The sequence below is a fragment of the Salvelinus alpinus genome, chromosome 27 (genome assembly GCF_045679555.1).
Source record: "Salvelinus alpinus chromosome 27, SLU_Salpinus.1, whole genome shotgun sequence".
NCBI lineage: Eukaryota > Metazoa > Chordata > Actinopteri > Salmoniformes > Salmonidae > Salvelinus > Salvelinus alpinus.
This window is the reverse complement of record NC_092112.1, coordinates 40,474,128-40,499,432: the sequence shown is the minus strand read 5'-3', so window position 1 is coordinate 40,499,432 and position 25,305 is coordinate 40,474,128. Positions and strand designations below refer to the sequence as shown.

The following is a 25,305-nucleotide window of genomic DNA, read 5'->3' as shown; positions in this document are numbered from 1 at the left end:
TATGTTTATATACCCTACATTACTCATCTCATATGTATATACTGTACTCTATACCATCTACTGCATCTTGCCTATGCCGTTCTGTACCATCACTCATTCATATATCTTTATGTACATAGTCTTTATCCCTTTACACTTGTGTGTATAAGGTAGTAGTTGTGGAATTGTTAGATTACTTGTTGGTTATTACTGCATTGTCGGAACTAGAAGCACAAGCATTTCGCTACACTCGCATTAACATCTGCTAACCATGTGTATGTGACAAATAAAATTTGATTTGATTCATTTCAGCTTTTATTTCTTTCATCACATTCCCAGTGGGTCAGAAGTTTACATACACTCAATTAGTATTTGGTAGCATTGCCTTTAAATTGTTTAACTTGGGTCATTAACTTCAGGTAGCCTTCCACAAGCTTCCCACAATAAGTTGGGTGAATTTTGGCCCATTCCTACTGACAGAGCTGGTGTAACTGAGTCAGGATTGTTAGGCCTCCTTGCTTGTACACGCTTTTTCAGTTTTGCCCACAAATTTTCTATGGGATTGAGGTCAGGGCTTTGATGGCCACTCCAATACCTTGACTTTGTTGTCCTTAAGCCATTTTGCCACAACTTTGGAAGTATGCTTGGGGTCATTGTCCATTTGGAAGACCCATTTGCGACCAAGCTTTAACTTCCTGACTGATGTCTTGAGATGTTGCTTCAATATATCCACAATTTTCCTGCCTCATGATGCCATCTATTTTGTGAAGTGCACCAGTCCCTCTTGCAACAAAGCACCCCCACATGATGCTGCCACCCCCGTGCTTCATGGTTGGGATGGTGTTCTTCGGCTTGCAAGCCTCCCCCTTTTTCCTCCAAACATAACGATGGTGATTATGGCCAAACAGTTATATTTTTGTTTCATCAGACCAGAGGACATTTCTCCAAAAAGTACGATCTTTGTTCCCATGTGCAGTTCCAAACCAAATAGTCTGGCTTTTTTAATGGCGGTTTTGGAGCAGTGGTTTCTTCCTTGCTGAGCGGCCTTTCAGGGTATGTCAATATGGGACTCGTTTTACTGTGGATATACTTTTGTACCTGTTTCCTCCAGCATCTTCACAAGGTCCTTTGCTGTTGTTCTGGGATTGATTTGCACTTTTTGGACCAAAGTACGTTCATCTCTAGGAGACAGAACGCGTCTCATTCCTGAGCGGTATGACGGCTGCGTTTTCCCATGGTGTTTATACTTGCGTACTATTGTTTGTACAGATGAACGTGGTACCTTCAGGAGTTTGGAAATTGCTCCCAAGGATGAACCAGACTTCTGGAGGTCTATAAAAAAAAATTCTGAGGTCTTGGCTGATTTGTTTTGATTTTCCCATGATGTCAAGCAATGAGGCACTGAGTTTGAAGGTAGGTCTTGAAATACATCCACAGGTAAACCTCCAATTGACTCAAATGATGTCAATTAGCCTATCAGAAGCTTCTAAAGCCATGACATAATTTTCTGGAATTTTCAAGCTGTTTAAAGTCAGTCAACTTAGTGTATGTAAACTTCTGACCCACTGGGATTGTGATACAGTGAATTATAAGTGAAATAATCTGTCTGTAAACAAGTGTTGGAAAAATGACTTGTCATTTTACAAAGTAGATGTCCTAACCGACTTGCCAAAACTATAGTTTGTTGACAAGAAATTTGTGGAGTGGTTGAAAAATGAGTTGTAATGACTCCAACCTAAGTGTATGTAAACTTCTGACTTCAACTGTATACTGAGAGAGCAGGTGGAGGGATAGGCCATATAGTCTCAAGTATTTCCCTTAGGCTAGATCATGTTACAGGCAGGGCAGAGATCCCTAAAGCAACAACCAGCTCCTCTGGCAACAAAATGATAAGCAATTGTTACAAGAACAGTAGACTGATGTAAACCAACTACAAAATACTTTACCCATAGCCTTAAAGGCATCCGAGAGTGCAACATAATCCAAATCAGGAATTTCCAGGACACTGCCCATTTGTGTTGTAAAATATTTAATTGATCAAATACATATCCTTTAAATGTAAAATATATTAAATATACAGTGTACTACATGAGCATTAGATAATACATGTATGTAAGCAGCAGGTGGAAATGTATTGATTGTCAGGAAGTAGGACCCTGTTCGAATACTTTAAAGTGTAACCTCCCTTACTTCTTTGACATGACTACTGAGTTGACAAATTAAACAAGACAAAAGCAAGGTACCCATCACATTACTTTCCCCTTATCTAATTAAACTGGATACCGGTAAGTGAACATCTTGAGGAAGAAAGAAAAGAGGAAGTGGATTATTGCGTTTGAGCGGACCTACAAATGCTTCAGTGAAAATAAGTGTGAAATACTGCATTTGAAAACGAAACGTATACAGTGCCTTCAGAAAGAATTCATACCTCGACATATTCCAAATTTTGTTACAGCCCGAATTAAAAATGTATTTGTTTTTTCCCCCTTAACCATCTACACACAATACCCCATAATGACAAAGTGAAAACATGTTTTTAGAAATTGCAAATGCATTGAATATGAAATACAGAAATCTCATTTACACAAGTATTCACACCCCTGAATCACTACATCTTAGTATCATCTTTGCACACCTGGATTGGTCAATAATTGCACATTAATCTTTTTAAAATTCTTCCAGCTCTGTCAAGTTGGTTGTTGATCATTACTAGACAGCCATTTTCAAGTCTTGCCATAGATTTTCAAGCCGATTTAAGTCAAAACTGTAAATAGGCTACACAGGAACATTCAATGTGGTCTTGGTAAGCAAATCCAGTGTATATTTGGCCTCGTGTTTTAGGTTACTGTCCTGCTGAAAGGTGAATTTGCCTCCTAGTGTCTGTTGGAAAGCAGACTAAACCAGATTTTACTCTCGAATTTTGCATGTGCTTAGCTCTACTCTGTTTATTTGTTACCTTAAAACTCCCTAGTCCTTGATGATGACAAGCATACCCATAACATGATGCAGAGACCACCATGCTTGAAAATATGAAGAGTGGTACTCAGTGATTTGTTGTGCGTGCCCGAAACACAACATTTTGTATTCAGGATATTTCCTGGCCAGTTTTTGCAGTTTTACTTTAGTGCCTAATTGCAAACAGGATGCATGTTTTGGAATATTTGTGTTCTGTACAGGCTTCCTTTTCACCATGGCATTTAGGTTAGTATTGTGGAGTAACGACAATGTTGTTGATCCATCCTCAGTAGCTGAAGAAGAAGGACCCTGTATCTTTGTAGTGACTGGGTGTATTGATATACCATCCAACGTGTAATTAATAACTTCACCATACTCAAAGGAATATTCAATGTCTGTGTTGACATTTGTTTACCCATCATAGGTACCATTCTTTGCAAGGCATTGGAAAACCTTCCTGGCCATTGTGGTTGAATCTGTGTTTGAAATTCACTGCTGGACTGAGAGACCTTACAGATAATTGTGTGTTAGAAGTACAGAGATGAGGTAGTCATTCAAAGATCATGTTAAACACTATTATTACACACAGTGAGTCAATGCAACTGAAGAAATGTTTTACTCCTGAATGTATTTAGGCTTACCATAACAAAGGGGTTGAATACTTGACTCAAGACATTTCAGCTTTAATTATTTTGTAAAAATGTCTAAAAACATAATTCCACTGACATTATGGGGTATGGTGTGTAATCCAGTGACACAAAATCTCAATTTAATCAATTTAAAATTCAGGCTGTAACAACAAAATGTAGAAAAAGTCAAGGGGTGTGGATACTTTCTGAAGGCACTGTACAGGCAGTGGGTTTTGGAGATATCATATGGGTGTTGGTTTGGCATCTTATATCCTAGTCACCTGAGTGCAGTTTGGTCTTCAGCAGGTTCTATAGTATCACACACACCTTCTTATAGGGCTTGTGGAAGGGACACTGTGGCTCAGCCACCACTTCAAATGCCAGATCCCAAATCAACCCTTAGCCCCTATCCCCCTAGGCTCTTGTGTAGATCTGAAATTACTGGACATGTAGCTTAGCGTTTAAGAGCGTTGGGCCAGTAACCGAAAGGCCGCTTGTTTGAATCCCCGATTCAACTAGGTGAAAAATCTGTCAATATGCCTTTGAGCAAGGCACTTCACTCTATTTTCTCCTGTAAGTCGCTGTGGATAAGAGTGTCTGCTAAATGACTCAAATGTATGTAACAACATTCTAGTAGCTCCACCTTGCCAGTGTCTTTGGAGAACTTACAAGGTGGAGCGTCCCCTATATGGCTTACAAGTATATCTAACCAATTTTCTCAGATCTACACAAGTGCAGGGTTAACGGGCCTAAACGAATACAGTCAACCTCTAGCTTTCTCTGGACTCGACACCGACCGACGGGTTTGTCTACTTGGATTCCTTTTCGGCATCCAGCAGTGCAGAGCGGATCCCCAGCTTCTGGAGCTCCTCTACCAGGTCTCCGTTCTGGTGCATCTGTAGGAAGATGTCACAGCCGCCCACAAACTCGCCGTTTAAGAAGATCTGCGGGATTGTGGGCCAGTTGGAGAAGTCCTTCACTCCTGTAAGAAAGACACATAAAACAGAGTTCACATGTGTAACTATTACCAATATCCATCCAACACTTCCATTATGTTTAAAGTAGAGGTCGACCGATTAAATCGGCATGGCCTATTAATTAGGGCCGATTTCAAGTTTTCAGAACAAATCGGTATTTTTGGACACCAATTATGGCCGATTACATTGCACTCCACGAGGAGACTGCGTGGCAGGCTGACCACCTGTTACACGAGTGCAGCAAGGAGCCAAGGTAAGTTGCTAGCTAGCATTAAACGTATCTTATTCAAAACAATCAATCTTAACATAATCACTAGTTAACTACACATGGTTGATGATATTACTAGTTTAACTAGCTTGTCCTGCGTTGCAATTATCAATGCGGTGCCTGTTAATTTATTATCGAATCACAGCCTACTTCGCCAAACGGGTGATGATTTAACACGTGCAAAAAATCACCGTCTTTGGACCAATGTACCTAACCATAAACATCAATGCCTTTCTTAAAATCAATACACAAGTATATTCTTTTAAACCTGCATATTTAGTTAAAAGAAATTCATGTTAGCAGGCAATATTAACTATGGAAATTGTGTCACTTTTGCGTTCTGTGCAAGCAGAGTCAGGGTATATGCAGCAGTTTGGCAGCTCGTTGCGAACTGTGTGAAGACCATTTCTTCATGACAAAGACCGTAATTAATTTGCCAGAATTTTACATAATTATGACATAACATTGAAAGTTGTGCAATGTAACAGCAATATTTAGACTTATGGATGCCACCCGTTCGATAAAATACGGAACAGTTCCGTATTTCACTGAAAGAATAAATGTTTTGTTTTCGAAATGATAGGTCATTAATATGGTAAAATCTGGAAACTAAGGCTCATATGTGTGTTTATTATATTATAATTAAGTCTATGATTAGATATTTGATAGAGCAGTCTGACTGAGCAGGGTAAGCAGCAGCAGGGTCGTAAGCATTCATTCAAACAGCACTTTCCTGCGTTTGCCAGCAGCTCTTCGCAATGTTTTAAGCACAGCGCTGTTTATGACTTCATGCCTATCAACTCCCGAGATTAGGCTGGCAATACTATAGTGCCTATAAGAACATCCAATAGTCAAAGGTATATTTAATACAAATGGTATAAAGAGAAATAGTCCTATAATAACTACAACCTAAAACTTCTTAACTGGGAATATGGAAGAGTCATGTTAAAAGGAACCACCAGCTTTCATATGTTCTCATGCTTTTTTACATGGCACATATTGCACTTCTACTTTCTTCTCCAACACTGTGTTTTTGCAATATTTAAACCAAATTGAACATGTTTCATTATTTATTTGAGACTAAATACATTTTTATTTATGTATTATATTAAGTTAAAATAAAAGTGTTCATTCAGTATTGTTGTAATTGTCATTATTACAAATACATATATATTAAAAAATAAAAATTTGTCCGATTAATCGGTATCGGCTTTTTTTGGTCCTCCAATAATCGGTATCGGCTCTGAAAAATCAGAATCGGTCAACCTCTAGTTTAAAGTTTTAAATGTCACGTGCACAAGTACACCGAAATCCCTTTCTTTCTAAACCCAACAATGCCATAATCAATAATACTAAAAATAACATAAAAAAAAGGTAGAACAAGAACACACGAGAAATAAAAATAAGAACACAAGAACCAAGTAAGCTATATACAGGGTCAGTTCTAATACAATATTTACAATGTGCAGGGATACTGGAGCAATGGAGGTAGATATTTATAGGGGTAAGGTGACTAGGCATCAGGATATGAGATAAACAGAGTAGCAGCCGCATATATGATGATTGTATGTGAGTGTGTGTGTGAGCGTGTGTAGAGTAAGTATAAATGTGTGTGCATGTTGTGTTTGAGCAAATGGAGTGTGTGTGTCGTTGTGTCAGTGTGCGCGAGTGTGTAGAGTTCTGTGTATGCATAGAGACAGTGCAAAAAAAGTGTCAACTGAGAGTCTGTGTAGCCATTTTGATAGCTATTTAGCAGTCTTGTGACTTGGGAATAGAAGCTGTTCAGGAGCCAATTGATGTCAGACTTGATGTACCGGTACCTCTTGCTGTGCGGAAGCAGAGAATTGTCTATTGGGTGGCTGGAGTCTAACGATTTCCCGGGCTTTCCTTTGACACCGCCTGATTTAGAGGTTCTGGATGGCAGGGGGATTGGCCCCAGTGATGTACTGGGCTGTCCACACCACCCTTTGTAGGGCCATGCGATCGAGAGTGGTGCTGTTGCCATGCGAAGCTGTGATGCAGCCAGTCAAGATGCTCTCAATGGTGCAGCTGCAGAACTTTGAGGATTTGAGGGCCCATGCCAAACCTTTCATGCCTTATTCATGACTGTGCACGTGTATGGACTCCTTGGTCTTACTGACATTGAGGGAGAGGTTGTGGTTGACGTGTGCCATAATCAGCCTTTTAAAGTACTTAATGATTACAGATGTCCGTGCTATAGGGTGGTAGTCATTGTGGCATGAAGCCTTAGTGTTCTTGGGAACAGGAATGATTGTGGTCAGCTTAAGACGTGGGGATTACAGAGATAAGGAGAGGTTGAAAATGACCGGAAATATGCCTGCCAGCTATTCTGCACATGCTCTGAAAACACACCCTGGAATACCGTCCGGCCCCACGGCCTTGAGTGTTGACATGATTTAAGACCCTACTCACGACGGCCTCAGAGTGAGATCAGCCTCTAGGTTGGTGGTGGCCTTCACGCACTTCACGGTGTTATTGTCGAAGCATGAATAAAATGCATTCAGTTCGTCTGGTAGAGGTATCGCTGGGCAGATCACAGCTGGGTCTTTCTTTGTAATCCGTAATAGACTGTAGATCTGCCACATGCGTCAGGTATCAGAGCCTTTATTCCTAGATTGTCCTTTACCTTGTTTGATGACTCTGCGGAGGTCATAGCGGGACGTCTAGCGGGACGTTGTCTGCGATAGTCCTGTGTGTGGTAGCTCTGTCCTTTATCTTAGCGACAACCTGTGTTAATCCAGGGCTTTTGATTGGGGAAGCAGCGAACCTTCACTGTGGGGACGTCGCGGATGCATTTCCTAACAAAGCTAGGGACAAGGTGGTTAGTTCGTCGATGTTATCGGCAGAGTCTCTGAACATATTCCAATCAGCGCTAGCGTAATGTCTAATTCTGATGACCATTTCTCGACAAAGCGAATCACGGGTACTTCCTGTTTGAGGGTCTGCTTGTAAAAAAGGAAGCAGGAGTACAGAGTCATGATCTGATTTGCCGATATGGAGGACCTTGTATGCTTACTTGTGGCTAGAGTAACAGTGGACTTTATCGACCCTATTGGCAAAGGAGACCTGTTAATGGAAATTGGGAATCAAGCGTCTTAATGATGCATAATTAAAATTACTAGCAACAAGGAAGGCAGCCTGGCGGAAGTGGATGTTCTGTTTGAATTAGATGACGTGTCGAGCGTAGATGACAGTGAGAAGAATTGGATTACAGTGGTGAATGCAAAAGGAGATGGTAGTGGAAACTAGTAAATCCAAACCTAGTTCTAAGTCTTTTTGGTTGGAATAAGGGTTTTTGATTGATATTGTTACATGGGAGATCCATTTGAAGTCACTATTAAAATTGTAGATGTGTTGGATAAGGTGGCCTCGATGAGAATAACAAGAAGTGGGCTTATTTACTTTTTTTTGCATTTCAATGGAACAGAAGGAGCGCGCTTTGTGCATCAAGAAGACGTCGGATTGGAATGTATCCTGTGTGGCTCTTCGAATCAGGGCGCCTATCAAAGGTGTTATGTCTGGGGTGGCGCTAGAAGTAAATGCAAAGTATATACGTGAAGAGTGGGATCAAGTGGTTGGTGCACAATGACTGACCCACATGGTAGACGGAGTGCGGAAGCCCACTCCATCCATTCCATTGTTTCTTCCTTATGTGTATTTGGGTTATATGAGATTCCCTTTGAGTGCCTTCGTGCCCAAACCCATGCAGTGACAAATGTAAATTATTTGGTCATGTGTATGTAGACAGGAGGAAAATTATATGCCAGCTGAGCCTAAATGCTGCAATTGTGGTGGTGAACATGCACCTGCATTTCTGAAGTGTCCTGTTAGGGTGAAGGAGACAAGAATAAGGTCTGTCCAGAATGTCTCCTATCCGGAGGCATTGAGAAGAGTAGAAGAAAGGCGTGAAGTTGAAGAAGCAATGGTAGTAAGAATAGAAACAAGATGGTTCCTGACATGCTGCATGTTACAGTGGACTTTGTTTGCGTTTATTACTTTGGTTATCAACTGCACAGCGCAAACGGAGGGGGAAACAGAGAAAATAGACATCATTGTGAGTGCGGCTGAGCGTTTTTTGGGACTCAGGGACTTTGCTGCAGAGGCATTACAAGGAATCCTGTCGATGAATGCTCGGTCCTCACAGGCAGCTTGAGTAAGGATGTGATTTGAATGTGACTGAAGGAGTGGGGTGGTTGTTAGATTTTTGTATTCAACCCCCCTTCCCGCAATGGAGTATATTATTTTTTGTTGTTTCAATATCCCATACAATAGGTGGAGGCAATACACCAATAGGTGTAGTCTGGCATAAAAGTTTAAAGAAAGTAGTTAGCCTCCGGGTGCAAGTTTTGCTACTTATTATTAGCCTTGTAAGTTTTGTCCCAGCTTGTTATTTGTCATGTCCTGAGGTGGAATGTATATAACTGTCATGATAACAGCTGAAAACTCCCTCGGTAGGTAGAAGGGTCGGCATTTGACCATCAGGTACACCAAGATGGGTGAACAATGGGTCAAGACTTACACTGCTCTCGAGTCAACACACCATTTGTTGTTGATGAAACGGCAAACCCTTCCCCAAGGGGGTTATGTTGTTTCAGAAAAGCAGAGAATATTGCAGTTACGAGAGTCCTTTTGGTGGCAAATCCGCGATCGGAGGTCATCCATCTTATTATCAAGTGATTGGCCAATAAAATGGAGGGAGGAGGTGGCCGGTTTTGCCTTAACCTCGAAGGGACTCCTCCTCTCTTGCCTCTAACCCCGGCGTTTCCTCTTGGATACCCTGAAAATTGGGTCGGAATTACAGAAAGAGTCGAAGTAAGACTTGAGTTAAGTAACAGCCGATCTGATGTTCAAAAGTTATTGTCGGTTATAAGAAATGATAGCAGATACATTGCGTGAAAATAAAGTATCAATAAATGGCAAAATAATCACAAAATAGCAAAGTTGGGTCGGAGCTCGCAAAACGGCTGCTTTACAGTACGGCACCATCTTAACACGGAACCCAAACCGGCTGCGCGTGTGCGCCATCGTGCATTCATTTATTTTGTCCCCCTACACCAAACGCAATCACAACATGCAGGTTAAAATATCAAAACAAACTCTGAACCAATTACATTAATTTGGGAACAGGTTGAAAAGCATTAAACATTTATGGCAATTTAGCTAGTTAGCTTGCACTTGCTAGCTAATTTGTTCTATTTAGCTAGCTTGCTGTTGCTAGCTAATTTGTCCTGGGATATAAACATTGAGTTGTTATTTTACCTGAAATGCACAAGGTCCTCTACTCCGACAATTAATCCACACATAAAAACGGTCAACCGAATCGTTTCCAGTCATCTCTCCTCCTTCCATGCTTTTTCATCTTTGAACTTATATGGTAATTGGCATCTAAACTTTCATAGTATTACTACACCGACCAGCAACAGAGTTCGTCTTTCAATCACCCACGTGGGTATAACCAATGAGGAGATGGCACATGGGTACCTGCTTCTATAAACCAATGAGGAGATGGGAGAGGCAGGACTTGCAGTGCGATCTGCGTCAGAAATAGAAAGGACTTCTATTTTAGCACTTGGCAACGCAGACACTCGTTGACGCGCATGCAGTGTGGGTGCAATAATAGAATAACATAGATTTCTACATTTATTTTGCAACGCGAGCAGTGTGGTCAGCCTATTAGTATTATGTCCCAATTTCAGCAGTGTGCCGGGTGTTGCAAGATGAATCTACCACAACTGACACACTTATGTTGGAAGTAGGCATTTCCCTATGTTCAGGCTGCTACACAATGTCTCTCCTAGGCCCATTGCATAGCAACAGCCATGGTAAAAATGAAGGATACTACCTAGTCACAGAAAAGGCTAATACAAGCCTAATAAATGTCAGCGCATAAGTAGTCTTAACGTTGACATGAACCACGCCCTCTTTGTCCTGCTGCAGAACACAGATAAAACTTTGAACCTACTATACCATTTTAAAAGGCGCACAACTACTTTTGGACAGGGTGATTGATGTACCATACATACAGCCAGCCACATTGAGATTAGTAATTTTACTGAAACCATTTCTATTAAAAATGTCAAATATATCAAGGCGAGATAAAAAAAAAAAAAAGTAGGCTAATACTCTAGTATAGGAAGTAAAAAGTGACAGTAGCTATAGCTTACGTTATAGCTGTAACGGTAGCTAGCTATACTGACCTTGTCTGAGATCCTGGTCATCCAACACGTTATATGCAGCATATTCATTCACACCATGCATCCTCAAGATCTGAACCACGGCATTACTGAAGCCACACAACGGCTGGGCAGGCGTCCCTTTCATAAACACCACCACCTTGTCTTTTTTCACCATATCGCCAAGATCTTTCTGTAAGGGCGCCGAACACATGAGCCGGGCCGAAGACTTCAATGTTGGCAACAACACATTTTGTCCATAAACTTGCCTCGGTGGATAGACCGAAGAACTCAACCGAAAACAGCGAACAGTTGACCGAATTAGGTTGTTCATGGTTTTCGTAAGACTTTAGCAAAATATTGTGTTAAAATACAGACAGCAACACAGTTTAGCCAAAGACAGTACAAAGTCTGTTTTTTTTAGTTCAGTTCAGACGCAAATATCAACCTCGAAATGTCAAGATGGAAGCAACTACATCTGAAGGTTGATTGGACAGCATAAATTCCGGCACGTTTGCCATTGGTTCACGTAAACGGCAATAACAATCGTTACACAAGCGTGGGTGAAGAAATAACTTACGAAAACATTTTATTTAATAATAATTATAGTTCTAGATAATATATATATTTAACAGGATCGTCTGACAATTTGTAATTCTTAAAGGTTTTAACGTAATATGTGAAAATAAGCTTCCGGTTATACGACGTCATTAGTGGCTTCCGCTTCCGGTAAGAACAGAATAGTTTAAACGAAGATTGTAGAGGGAAACCATGCATACATTCGACACAGGTTTGTACAATTGTATGAGTAGCGCTATACTAATTGTATTGCTATGAAAACGGTGTTTTATATATTTTCACAACACAAGTTGATGGGAAATGTTGGGGTTTGTTTGTGTGTGAGTAGGTAACTAGTTATATGTAAGTATTGGGGCGCCGATTCTGTTGCATAAAATGTCATAATCCGAAGTAAACGGAACGGGGAGCGAACTACCTACCTGAATATTAGTTAGGACTAATACTTACCCCAGGGCCTGTGGCTGTGTCTTGCTGGTCGTGTAACATGCTAAAGATGCACAGCCATTTGCAACCTTGTGATATACTCTTGCAAGGACAATTGCTTGTGGCGAAACAAGGTTGCATAAAGTAAAATAAGGAAGCTAAGGCGTGACTTCTGGAGGTTCAGGAGTTTCACGTGCGATGTTCCTTGGACAGATTCTCTACGGAGAACCCTGCTTTCCACGGCGGTGACGGAACCACATGTACCCTCACCTTTCTTGAAGCAGGAAGAAAAAGCCATGTGCGGTAACCAGACATTGTATGCAAGGGGAAGATTTTCCTGTCATGCACTGTCGAGTTGCCACATCCTATCACTAGTATCTGTGAAGTTGGGATCCAGTCTTTGGCCCTCACCAGCTGTTGGCTGACCCAGCTTTGGAATTCAATTACCTTCTTTGTCCTACTTTTTAAAAACCCTGCTCTCTCTTTTTCTCTGTGTGTGTAGATCATGGTGGGTTTCAGAGCGATTTCTCCTGTCCTCCTTTAGGGATCCCTCACAGTGAAGCATGAGGATCAGAGTACAGCTGGACTGTGGAAGTCTCTTTCTCCTACCCAGTCAACAGAGAACACGTTCACACATCTATGGAAAAGTTTTCCCATACTTCTGTAATCTGGATAAAGACCCAAACCACCCTCTGAAGCTGCTACCAGACTATGTCTCTGTAGGCGTGGAACCTTTTATTTTTCAATAGTTACCTCCAGAATTGACTTCAGTTTACTTTTTTTGTGTACATTTTCTGAGGCCATCTGAAATCGTCAAGTGTCTAATTTTATATGCATAATTTGTGCAGCCACATACTGTGGTTTTAGGTTCCTCAGCTGTTAATCCAGATCAGAACTGTTTCTGTTCAGATAAACATTTGCTAATTTCCCTTCAGCCTTCTGCATTGTGTTTCTGATTAACATTTTTGAGATTTTCAACAAACAAGAGGCAGGGTCTATATATCTGCATGTAAACTCCACCATTTGTTTCTTGTATAGACATAGTCTACTACAAGTTTGAATGCATGACCAAAAGTATGTGGACACATGCTCGTCAAACAGCTTATTAGTCCCCTCGCTGCTTTAACAGCCTCCACTCTTCTAGGAAGGCTTTCCACTAGATGTAGAAACATTTCTACAGGGACTTGCTTCCATTTAGCCACGAGCATTCGTGAGGTCAGGCTCTGTTGGGCGATTAGGCCTGGCTTGCCGTCAGCGTTCCAATTCATACCAAAGGTGTTCGACGGGGTTACGGTAAGGGCTCTGTGGAGGCCAGTCAAGTTCTTCCACACCGATCTTGACAAACAATTTCTGTATGGACCTCGCCTTGTGCACAGGGGCATTGTCATTCTGAAATAGGAAAAGGCCTTACTTACCAGAAAGTTGGAAACACAGAATCGTCTAGAATGTCAACATTGTATGCAGTAGCGTTACGATTTCCCTTCACTAGAACTAACGGGTCTAGCCCAAACATGTAAAACAACCGCAAACCATTATTCCTCCTCCGCCAATTTTTACGTTGGCATTGCGCATTGGGGCATGTGGTGTTTTCCCGGCATCCGCCAAATGCAGGTTTGTCTGTTGGACTGACATGGTGAAGCGTGAATCAGCACTCCAGAAAACGCGTTTCCCCTGCTCCAGAGTCCAATGGTGGCGAGCTTTACACCACTCCAGCCGACGCTTGGCATTGTGCATGGTGATCTTGGGCTTGTGTGCGGCTGCTCGGCCATGGAAACCCATTTCATGAAGCTCCCGACTAACAGTTCTTCTGCAGATGTGTCCATAGGCAGTTTGGTAGTGAGTGTTGCAACCGAAGACAGACTATATCATTTTACGCGCTTGAGCTGTTGTTGCTCCTAGACATTTCCACTTCACAATAACAGCACTTACAGTTGACTGGGGCAGCTCTTGCAGGGCAGACATTTTATGAACTGACTTGTTGGATAAGTGGCATCCTATGACGGTGCCACGTTGAAAGTAACTGAGCTCTTCAGTGAGGCTATTCTATTGCCAATATTTGTCTACGGAGATTGCCTGGCTGTGTGCTCGATTCTTATAATTAATTTTTTTTATATACCTGACAGCAATGGGTGTGGCTGAAATAGCCGTATCCACAAATTTGAATGGGTGTCCACATACTTTTGTGTGTGTAGATAGATATTGTATATGACAGGCCTACATTACCAGGTTCAGGTTAATTGTGATTACGCCCTAGGAGGGGTTATAACGTAGAGGAGTTCTAGTGTGTTCAGGTTAGATTCTCTGTTTGACACGACACAACTTGTTTTTTTTAACTGGTGTGGAACTAAATAACACGTTATTTCACCACTTTGTTAGACATTGTTAGTTCTGTCCAGCCTGAACATATATAATGGCAATGTAAAATGTGGATATTCTTCACGTTAGGGTCTGACATCTCCAAGCGTCCTGATGGCAAGGCAGACGAATGCACATCTCTTTGAAACCAAAGAATCTATTGGAGAAATAAGTGATCCACGACTGAATGTGCTTCAAGCTAATTTGAATAATTTAATAGACCTCTCCTTGTTGATTCCCAAATCTTTTTCCTCAAACAATCAGTTTCCTATCAGTCCTTGGCTTGATGAAATCTATCAGATATTTTTTTTATCAGATGCTGTTGAAAGAGAAACAATCGCATTCAATAAAATCTAACTTTCTCAATTGAGATTGTATTTTAATATACTGTGTTATGGATATGCATTCACATTTGTCCTTATTTCATATTTTTCTGTGTTGCACCATCACCTGTGGGGCTTGCCTGTCCTTTCCTACTCTGCACCCTTTACGGCACGGTCGTGTTCAAAACATCACATATGAAAACAATGCACGTTTTTATTTCAGTGTGAACTTTCTCTGCGATAATGCCAGCAGAATGGCACATCATCAAACATATCTCTCAGGTGACGGGGAAGCTATCCAGAAGACTTTCACCAGGCAGCTAAATATGCACTTGGACAGGGTTGAAGTTGAGGCACACCCTCTGAAACTACACTAACCAACTGTCTAGTCCTCTTCAGTTGTAGTCCTGACATTTTATATTTGACATTGATGAGCTGAGGAGTGTGTCACTCAGGACCACTGTAGTGGGAAAAAATTGATATCAGACGTGGATCAAAAAAACATTTATATATATTTTTTCTCCCGGTGTGCCCTTTATCTGGAAATGGAGGACCTGTTCACAGACATTCAGGGTCCTCATGGCTTTACTGGAGGAACTGACAGGGTGTAAACTGGTAAGGATCCATCAGCCCTACTGTGTTGGTGGTCTAATATTGGCCATGTTTCACTGGAGGTGTTCTGATATAGGCCTACTGTACATTGTTTTGTTGTTACAGTAGCCTATGTTGTTGTGCATTCCCCACAGTAAACAAATGGTCTATCCCTTATTTATTGTGGTGCAGTGGCCTGTCCTTCCTGGCTCTGGTTAAGTCGATAGATCCAGGCCTAGTGGACATGAGAGACACACTGTCCAGGGAGAATGTAGAGGAAGCCTTCAGGATAGCACGGCATGGCCTGGGGGATCCCACCACTACTGGAGCCTGACGATAAGACTGACACCCTACAGAGTGAACTCCCTTCTTGTTAATACACGATGGAAACCAAGCATCTAGATGAACCCAGTGGCTCTTGCTGCACAACAATGTACTGTATATCATCAGTAGACACAAGTATCTGCTTAGTAATATCTTGTTTCCTTTTGCTAATAGAGTAGTCACACACACTACTCCAGATGAGCAGTCCATAACCTGTCCCAGTTCCTAGAACACAACCCTGGACTGGATGAATGTCATGTCTAATTGTTCCACACTACGCTATTCTTTCAAATGTTGCTTTACCAACAACCACCAACATTTACATGTATAGGGCAATATTCTTTACAAGCCTTTGACAAGACAGTGGCTCTTAATAAAATACAATAATAAGGGCTTCTTTCAATTATTATATTTGTTTTTCAATAGGACAGTGCATCTGACTTTGACATGAGCTTAATCCTGTTCAGAGACAATACTAACCAACACCAGAGACCTTCAACCCAGCAGAGAGCACTGTCCCCAACCCTGACCAGACCTCTGATTCCACCAGATGCCCAGACCTGGATTCTGTCTCTGGTTTGGGAGAGGACCAGGGAGCAACTGCCATGGATGATGATGACCTCCAGCCCTGTAGTGGAGACCCAGATAACCCCCTCTCCCCTGGCTGAACACATTTTGTCTGCCCAATCCAGTATCCATTATGACTCTCTCACAACATGGCCCTCAAAGCACCATAGGGGAGATTGGAATCAGTGTATCAGGAGTACTATGATTCCCAGGGGGTCAAATGCCCCATTGGGTCCGAGTAAAGATACTTGGAGCTCTGTGAGTGACACTGAGTCAAATGGCTTGCTCAATCTCAATCTACACTCTGCTGACAAGGACGTGTGGATCTGGATGGAGAAGACCGCTGAGGAGCAGACGTACAGCGAGCTCTGTGTGGACGAGGACAACTTCTCCCAGAGAAAGGTGTCGACACACTGTCTCAGGCGAGGACGCGTAATAGCTATGTTCTGGACCTGAACAAGGAAGCTCTATGGAGTAATATCGGGGTTAGAGCCGACAGCGAGTGGCTTGGAGTCAAACCCCCGGTTGGTATTAGATCTGAATGTAACAGAGGTGATAGACAGTGAAGCTGAATGTGAGCCACAGCGTATAGAGATGTCAGTCACCCTGAGGAATGGTGCTGTTGAGAAAGGAGAGGGAGCCCAGTCTAAAGACCAGAACACTGTGCTGTATTCAGGAGAGCATTAACAATGAAGTGGCAAACAGGAATATTTAAAGGAAGAAGTGAGTGGAGAAGAGACCTTTTGAAGAGGTGGTAAAGGAGGAGGAGAATGTTGTGAAGGAGGAGGATATTGGAGAAGATGGTGACAAACAGCAGGAAACACAGTCCCTGAGCAACAGGAAAGAGACAGAGAAATAGATGGACGACAGAGCGATGGCAGAGGTTGGAGAGTGGTTGTGGAGGAAGAGGTGAGTGCTGAAGGAGGAGAAAGAAGAGGATACAGCTTTGAGGGAGGAGGGTGACTTTGGCGAGGAAAAGGAGGAGCACGAAAACAGTGAAGAGGAGAAAGAAGAAGTGGAGTGAAGAGGATGATTATCTCAGGGAAGAAATTGTACAGGACAGTGACAAGTTGCATGACTGTGTAAAATAAGAAATGAGTGTAAAAGAGGAGGAAAATAAAGAACTTAGAGGGGGTAGAGAAGAGCTCTGAAGAGGTGGGATTGGAATCGGAATGGGAGGAGGCTGGACAGGGCAGTAACAAGGAGCAGCGGGAGGGAAAGCACACAGTCCCTAAGCAGGAGAGGCTAGATGTCACAAAAGACAGAGGAGAAATGGCTAGACATAGATAAGATGGCAGAGGTTGGAGGAAGATGTGAATGCAGAGGATGGCTTTGGAGAATAGATGGAGAAAGGAGAGGTTGTGAAGGAAGATTATTTTACTTTTATTGAACCAGGCAAGTCTGTTAAGAACAAATTCTTATTTACAATGACTGCCTACCCCGGCTAAACCCGGACGACGCTGGGCCGCCCTATGGGACTCCAAATCACGGCCGGATGTCATTCAGCCTGGATTTGAACCAGGGACCAGGGACAGCCTCTTGCACTGAGATGCAGTGCCTTATGTTCATTCATACAGTGAATATTCTCTACTCTGAACATTACACCGACACTGCAATTGTCTCAAGGAATTGCCTTCAGTTAACTCGAGGTAAATTCAATGCTCTGGTTGTCACCAGGTTTCAATCATTTATGTTGGCTGTTTCTCTGGTCTTTCAGTGATGGTGTTATTTCTAGGAATGTAGCGCCCCCTTGTGGTGTGATGTCAGAGCTGGAGCTGCTGCTGGTTCTGTGGATTCTTTACTGTCTCTTCATCCTCGCCATCTGTACTTCTGTTCAACAGACACCTCAGACTCAATTAAATCATGGTTACACTTGTGAATATAATTTTGACAAAGTTACCAGTTTAAGGTACATGCCTATGAACTCAACAAATTGAGAGCGCTGTCAGTTCAGGACCTCGTTTAGGGATGCAGGATGTCTGGGTTGTCTTTCTCTAATCTAGACCTCTTAATAAAATGAGTTCAACAAAGCAACCGCAGTCCAACCGAACTAAGTTAATTACACTAGTGTATTCTCAGCCACAAGATGGCAACATAAGGCCAGGTAAGTCGTGTCTCTCAGATTAGTTCCAGTGCTGTAAGACTGGTAACAAACTGACTGCCAGGTAGTTAATTAGCATGGGTCTCATTGTGAGTTCAAGCAAGCAGTGATTAATAAGCACATTGACATTTCAACAGACGTACAAGTATTAACAAGCTGCAAACACATTCAAATAATGAGCTGAACATTAGGGGTTAATTAAAAAGAAAACTTTGATCATATTTGATGTGTAATTTTGATTATTACATTACTCTTATCTTCTGTGGACATAAGCATACCTTGAATGTGTGTATGTGTGTGCATATATATAAATATATTTGAAAAAGAATGGGTGTGTGCTCCATTGTCCACAGTCAAAATACAGTAAATGGTTAATGACAGATGTTGTTCATACTTTGGATAAACACATTTATTTGGCTGGGAGTTTGTGTATGAAGTCAGTGCAGCAGAGGGTCTACCACTGAAGGGAATGTTACATAAAACAAAGTTTAAAAAAAGTTTCTCAGCTCATCTCTGAGTGTAAACAGCAAACACACAGCAGGCAGCGATGAGAAGGGGCCAGGGGCCATCTGGGGACTGAGTGTCTCTCTGCTACCCACTCACCATGTGTTAATGTTAAGTGTTAATAATGAACGGCATAACATGGCTTACAGTGCTATCTGGGCTCTTAGGCATACTATTCAGTGCCTTGGCAGCACTGCTAGAGAACCCACCCAGAGGACCGCCAGGGGAGGAGAGGAGGGCCAGGGCCCCCAGCAGCAGCAGCTGGACACAATGTTGCCCTGGCCTTCAGCCCCGACCATGACCTTGCCAGCAGCCGGCTGGGCCACAGGCCTCCTATTTCCCCCCCTGGGCCTGGTCTCGGCCCTGGGTCTTCTCTCCAGGGTCTCTGGCCCTGGCACTTTCACCTGGACCGAGCTGCTCACAACCTTGGGGTTGGGGCATGCGAGCGGGGAGAGGCTATGCTGTCTTCCCTCACACCGCTGGAGGAAGGTGGGTGGGGTGGGTCTCAGCTGACGGTGTGGAGTGGCCTGCACGTGGACGGGAAGCCAAAGCCAGACTACCAGAAGTTACTCAAGAATCTTATTGCCCAACCCCAGAAGGCCATGGCCAGCGTAAACAACAACACAGCACTGGAGACACTGGTCAGAGACCTGAAGCTCAGTCACGGTGGCTCGGACAAACTCATTCTGATGAACCTTATACATTTTAAAGGTACAATGTTCTCTTTTTAGAAAAATATATAATTACTAGTTCTCTGATGCAAATTAAAGGAATATAGTTGTTTAACTCAGTAGTTAATTATTCTCTTTGTCAAATTAGTTCTGAGCACAGTATATCATGTAATCTTTATCTTTAGTGTAGACCAGTGGTTCCCAACCTTTTTTGGTTACCGTACCACCAACTGAATTTTGCTCTGCCCAGAGTTTCCCTGAAATACCCTCTTGTGCATTTTACCAGTAACCTTATGGACAAGTATCCACTGTGGATAGGCCCATGTACCCCCAGGGGTCCTAGTACCCCTGGTTGGGAACCACTGGTGTGGCCTACAGTATACAACATAAACCTATCATTATATTATGAAAGTACTATGTTTGTAATTGAATGACAGGGTAGGAAAGTGTCATCTATAGTGCATTTGATATTTGCAAACCCTTACAGGTAAGTGGGAGCATCCATTCGACAGGCGTCACACCGTCTGTAGACGTCACACCATCAACGTGAACGGGTCGTCGAGTGTGGAAGCTCCCATGATGTTCCGTGAAGTCTACAGAGCTGAGGAAGCTGTATGATACTAACTGTTCCACCACAGTGCTGTGGCTACCCTACTCCTCCTTCCTCCCCTGATCCCCTCCCCCAGGCTGGCCTCCCTCCTGCTGCCCAAGGAAGAGGTTCAGCTCCTGGAGGAGTGTCTCTGCAGCCAGGATGGACTTTTGGCTCCAACCTGAATCCTGGGTACACTGGCCTCGACTCTACTCAAAGGAGGGAGCAAGTGGGTGTATGTTTGTTCGAGTGTGTGGGTGAATGGGTGTCTGTGTTTGTGTGGGCAGGTGGATGGATTGGTGGATGTGTTTCTGTGTGTGAATGTGCACGTGCATACGTGAATGCGTGGGTTTGAATTGTGGGTGTGTGTTTGTTGGTGGGTGGGTGTATATTGATTGATGGTGTGCTGTGTTGAGGGACCTTTTCTACAGACCCACTCGTGTCACGAGGTGCGTGTTGTTTAGCAGAATGATGAATTGTGCTGAGCTGATCCCGAGTCAGCAATAATGACTTATTTCTGCTTCAGTAAGCGTCAAGTCGCCTACCACATGGGCTCATGCAATAACAAGACAGCTTTCTAAACACAATCCATTAACACATTGATTGGTATTTCTACACAGGCAGTCATAAATCCGCTTCCCAAAGTTCCTCATGAAGAAATGCTGCAGTTTGTGAAGTCTACTGAAAGCGTCTGGGGTATCAGCCGACTTCTCTGGGGTTTCTTTAAAGAATACCCTGAAACTCATTCAGCTAGGAGGATAACTGGAAAGCTTTGACGTGACAATACATAAAGATTGTTATAGTTGGAAAAACCATAGCTTATTTGCTATTTAATCAGGATAAGGAATTCTTACAACCAACAAAGTGCTACTTAATACAAGATTGCAATGCAGGTGCTTCTACACCTGCATTGCTTGTGTAACAGTATAACTTTAAACCGTCCCCTCGCCCCGACACGGGCGCGAACCAGGGACCTTCTGCACACATCAACAACGGTCACCCACGAAGCATCGTGCCACAAAGGCCGCGGCCCTTGCAGAGCAAGGGGCAACACTACTTCTAGGTTTCAGAGCAAGTGACGTAACTGATTGAAACGCTAGTAGCGCGTACCCGCTAACTAGCTAGCCATTTCACATCCGTTACTAGGTACCTGGTTGGGAACCTGTGCCTATGTGTTGACCTCTTGCACCAAATCTTCTCAACACATCTCTCTCCCCCCCCCCCTCTCTCTGTGGGCTCTAGAGGTGGATGAGACTGAGTCAGAGGGGGAGGGGGGAGTTTGGACATCGCCCTGGACTTCTCTGTCCCTTCCAGGATTACTTTCGACAGACCATTTATGCTTATAGTGTATGATGAGCTCACAGGCCTCATCCTGCTCATAGGGACAATCATGGACCCGACAGAAATATAACATCCTCAGACTTTTTTTTGTTTTGTCACTCATACCACTGTTTGTGTCCCTTTGGTGATCATAAGATGAAGAATTGTTTTCAGATAATGGAAAATTGTCTTTTTGCTTTTTAATATGTACCCTGTGATATAAACTTGGGAAATGTTGCATCGGAAACTGTATTTGTGGATTGTCTGTGCCTTTGAAATGGATACTTTGAAGTGCATGTTTTGATCATTAAAACCAGATTCAGAAACCACCTGCTTGTTTGCGTTTTGTAGATTTCCATAATGATGGGATGAAAGGGCATTTGTTAAAGAAAACTGCTAAGAATGTACTTGTTCTGCTCTAGTTTTGGTTTTACTTTAATATTTTAGATAAAACACTTCTGTTAATAAAATAGTTTCATGTTATATACAGGTTAGGGTTGACTTTTATTACGTTACAATTTCACAATTAAATTGTTTTACAATTAGGATGAAAGAACACTATACAAACTAAATCATCAGTCAATATCAGATTCAATCATTTCATTGATTGAGAATCATTTCAATGACAGAGATATTGATGGCATAGCATTGAACGTCATCCTGTCCTTAGGCAACGCGTTTAGAATATAAAGGTGTTATGTTCACAGTGCACAAAACATTAAGAACACCTGCTCTTTCCATGACAGACTGACCAGGTGAATCCGGGTGAAAGCTCTGATCCCTTACTGACGTCACTTGTTAAATCCACCTCAGGGTCAGCATCTCTGTGGAACGCTTTCGACAGCTTGTAGAGTCCGTGCCGCGACGAACTGAGGCAGTGCTGAGGATGGGGGAACAGTGAAAATCATTCATGGAAGTTGTTCCTAATGTTTTGCATGCTCAGTGTACAGTCGTGGCCAAACGTTTTGAGAGTGACACAAATATTAATTTCCACAAAGTTTGCTGCTTCAGCATCTTTAGATATTTTTGTCAGATGTTACTATGGAATACTGAAGTATAATTACAAGCATTTCATAAGTGTCAAAGGCTTTTATTGACAATTACATGAAGTTGATGCAAAGAGGCAATATTTGCAGTGTTGACCCTTCTTTTTCAAGACCTCTTCAATCCGCACTGGCACGCTGTCAATTAACTTATGGGCCACATCCTGACTGATGGCAGCCCATTCTTGCATAATCAATGCTTGGAGTTTGTCAGAATTTGTGGCTTTTTGTTTGTCCACCCGCCTCTTGAGGATTGACCACAAGTTCTCAATGGGATTAAGGTCTGGGGCATTTCCTGGCCATGGACCCAAAATATCGATGCTTTGTTCCCCGAGCCACTTAGTTATCAATTTTGCCTTATGGCAAGGTGCTCCATCATGCTGGAAAAGGCATTGTTCGTCACCAAACTGTTCCTGGATGGTTGGGAGAAGTTGCTCTCGGAAGATGTGTTGGTACCATTCTTTATTCATGGCTGTGTTCTTAGGCAAAATTGTGAGTGAGCCCACTCCCTTGGCTGAGAAGCAACCCCACACATGAATGGTCTCAGGATGCTTTACTGTTGGCATGACACAGGACTGATGGTAGCGCTCACCTTGTCTTCTCCGGACAAGCTTTTTTTCCGGATGCCCCAAACAATCAGAAAGGGGATTCATCAGAGAAAATGACTTTACTCCAGTCCTCAGCAGTCCAATCCCTGTACCTTTTGCAGAATATCAGTCTGTCCCTGATGTTTTTCCTGGAGAGAAGTGGATTTTTTGCTGCCCTTCTTGACACCAGGCCATCCTCGACACCAGGCCATCCTCCAAAAGTCTTCACCTCACTGTGTGTGCAGATGCACTCACACCTGCCTGCTGCCATTCCTGAGCAAGCTCTGTATTGATGGTGCCCCGATCCCGCAGCTGAATTAACTTTAGGAGACGGTCCTGGCGCTTGCTGGACTTTCTTGGGCACCCTGCAGCCTTCTTCACAACAATTGAACCGCTCTCCTTGAAGTTCTTGATGATCCGATAAATGGTTGATTTAGGTGCAATCTTACTGGCAGCAATATCCTTGCCTGTGAAGCCCTTTTTGTGCAAAGCAATGATGACGGCACGTGTTTCCTTGCAGGTAACCATGGTTGGCAGAGGAAGAACAATAATTCCAAGCTCCACCCTCCTTTTGAAGCTTCCAGTCTGTTATTCGAACTCAGTCAGCATGACAGAGTGATCTCCAGCCTTGTCCTCGTCAACACTCACACGAGAGAATCACTGACATGGTGTCAGCTGGTCCTTTTGTAGCACGGCTGAAATGCAGTGGAATTTTTTTGGGGGGGATTCAGTTCATTTGCATGGCAAAGAGGGACTTTGCAATTAATTGCAATTCATCTGACCACTCTTCATAACATTCTGGAGTATATGCAAATTGCCATCATACAAACTGAGGCAGCGGACTTTGTGAAAATTTATATTTGTGTCATTCTCAAAGCTTTTGGCCCCGATTGTATACCCTAAAAGTGTTCTTCTGTTGTCCCTGTAGGAGAACCGTTTGAAGAACCTTGATTGGTTCCATGTAGAACCCTTTCTACAGAGGGTTCTACAGAACCCAAAATGGTTCTAGCTCAAACCAAAAATGATTCTACCTGGAACAAAATAGGGTTTTCCTATGGGGACAGGCGAAGAACCCTTTTGGAACCCTTTTTTCAAAGAGTGTACATTACAAGATGGAGGTCAGTTTTAGAATCAAACATTTCACGAAGACACACTGAGACAAAGCTCTGAGTTAGAATGAGATTCAATTTTTCCATGCTGAAGTCCCACAGATTACATTGTGATATTTCAAACTCGGGGAGATGAAAATGATGAATAGAATAGAGCGAGATGAATTAGACAGCAGATCCCTCATGAGTGGCAGGAATATGTTGGCTCAATAATCTGTTCCCAGCTTTCAACAGTGACAGATCACCATCATAAGCCAATCGGTGGTTCCAATATGGAGTTTAGTTGTACAGCTACAGGTCTACAGGGGTGGAATGTCATAAAACATTGTGGAGATTGGAAAGTATTTATGGTAGTTCTGCTTTCTGAAATGACAGGACTTCTACAAACTAAGAACGACCTAGAATAATTAAGTAAGTCAGATTTTTTTGTGTGATGCGGGGAAAGAATGACAGACTTCTTGATGTTGCACCTCTTCAATTGTTTTGAGTTATTTTGAAGGCACCAAGAATACTGGAACGTCCTTATAACCCTGCAGTGCTTTTCTCAAGAGTGCTGAGCCATGTTGCATCATGATGTAAGCTAGTCAGCCTGGCCAGATGAATCTCCTGTTCAGCCAGGTCAGTGAGTGGGTCTGGTAAATAATTTATTAAATGTGATCGGCTGATCCTCTCAGGACCATAAATTGACAGAGTTGCTGCCAAACTGTCTCTGGCAAAGAGGACATTGAAGGTAAGCACTGTTTTTGTCACTGCATTTTTTTTAACGTTTTGAAAGTGTTTGATTATATCATAGTTTAGTTATGATAGTTAGCAGTACCTAGTTATAATAGGCATTCACTGCTAAATCTGTGAGAATGAGTAGGTGTTTGCAAGGTGAAATGGTAATACAAGTGTATCTAATTCTATGCCCAGGAAATGTTCCTATGTTAGGCTAAAATGAACATATGTATATCTTATCAGTGCTGAGTTCCTTCACTCTTTTAGCCATGCCATGAGGTTTGTTAGTTGTTAAACAGGGTTTCAAAATGACTGAGATGATAAAATACCCAAAATGTACACATTGTATATTTTATGTATTTGAATTATTTCTGGACAGGTACTAGAGTATGGTAACGCTTTACTCAAAGGGCAATGACGCCCCTTTTCAACCTCATTACCTCCAGCGTAATACCAGTGTTCATATATGTGAAATCAGCGCATTTCCAAGTTTAGTAGAA

At 42.5% G+C, this 25,305-nt stretch overlaps 1 protein-coding gene, 1 long non-coding RNA gene and 1 other non-coding gene across 3 annotated transcripts; 2 read left to right on the top strand and 1 right to left on the bottom strand.

The window, feature by feature from the left end:
- Positions 1 to 1,991: 1,991 nt before the first annotated feature.
- LOC139556562 (glutaredoxin-related protein 5, mitochondrial-like) lies at positions 1,992 to 11,644 on the bottom strand. The gene is made up of 2 exons (XM_071370660.1): positions 11,027 to 11,644; positions 1,992 to 4,545 (listed from the first exon to the last, which is right to left on the bottom strand). Exons 1-2 carry the CDS (start codon positions 11,334 to 11,336, stop codon positions 4,373 to 4,375), a joined length of 483 nt encoding a protein of 160 aa, XP_071226761.1. The 5' UTR covers positions 11,337 to 11,644; the 3' UTR covers positions 1,992 to 4,372.
- A 58-nt stretch (positions 11,645 to 11,702) lies between these two features.
- On the top strand, positions 11,703 to 14,742 carry LOC139556563 (uncharacterized). The gene is made up of 2 exons (XR_011671144.1): positions 11,703 to 11,792; positions 12,507 to 14,742. It is a non-coding gene; the product is annotated as an uncharacterized lncRNA (long non-coding RNA).
- On the top strand, positions 12,084 to 12,370 carry LOC139556761 (small Cajal body-specific RNA 13). Its single transcript, XR_011671237.1, has one exon. It is a non-coding gene; the product is annotated as a small Cajal body-specific RNA 13 (non-coding RNA).
- Positions 14,743 to 25,305: the final 10,563 nt, after the last annotated feature.

Coding starts and splice junctions, on each gene's coding strand:
- LOC139556562 (XM_071370660.1), bottom strand. CDS start 11,336: ATGAACAACCTAATTCGGTCAACTGTTCGCTGTTTTCGGTTGAGTTCT. Junction 4,546..11,026: donor TGACCAGGATCTCAGACAAG/GTCAGTATAGCT, acceptor TCTTTCTTACAG/GAGTGAAGGACTTCTCCAAC.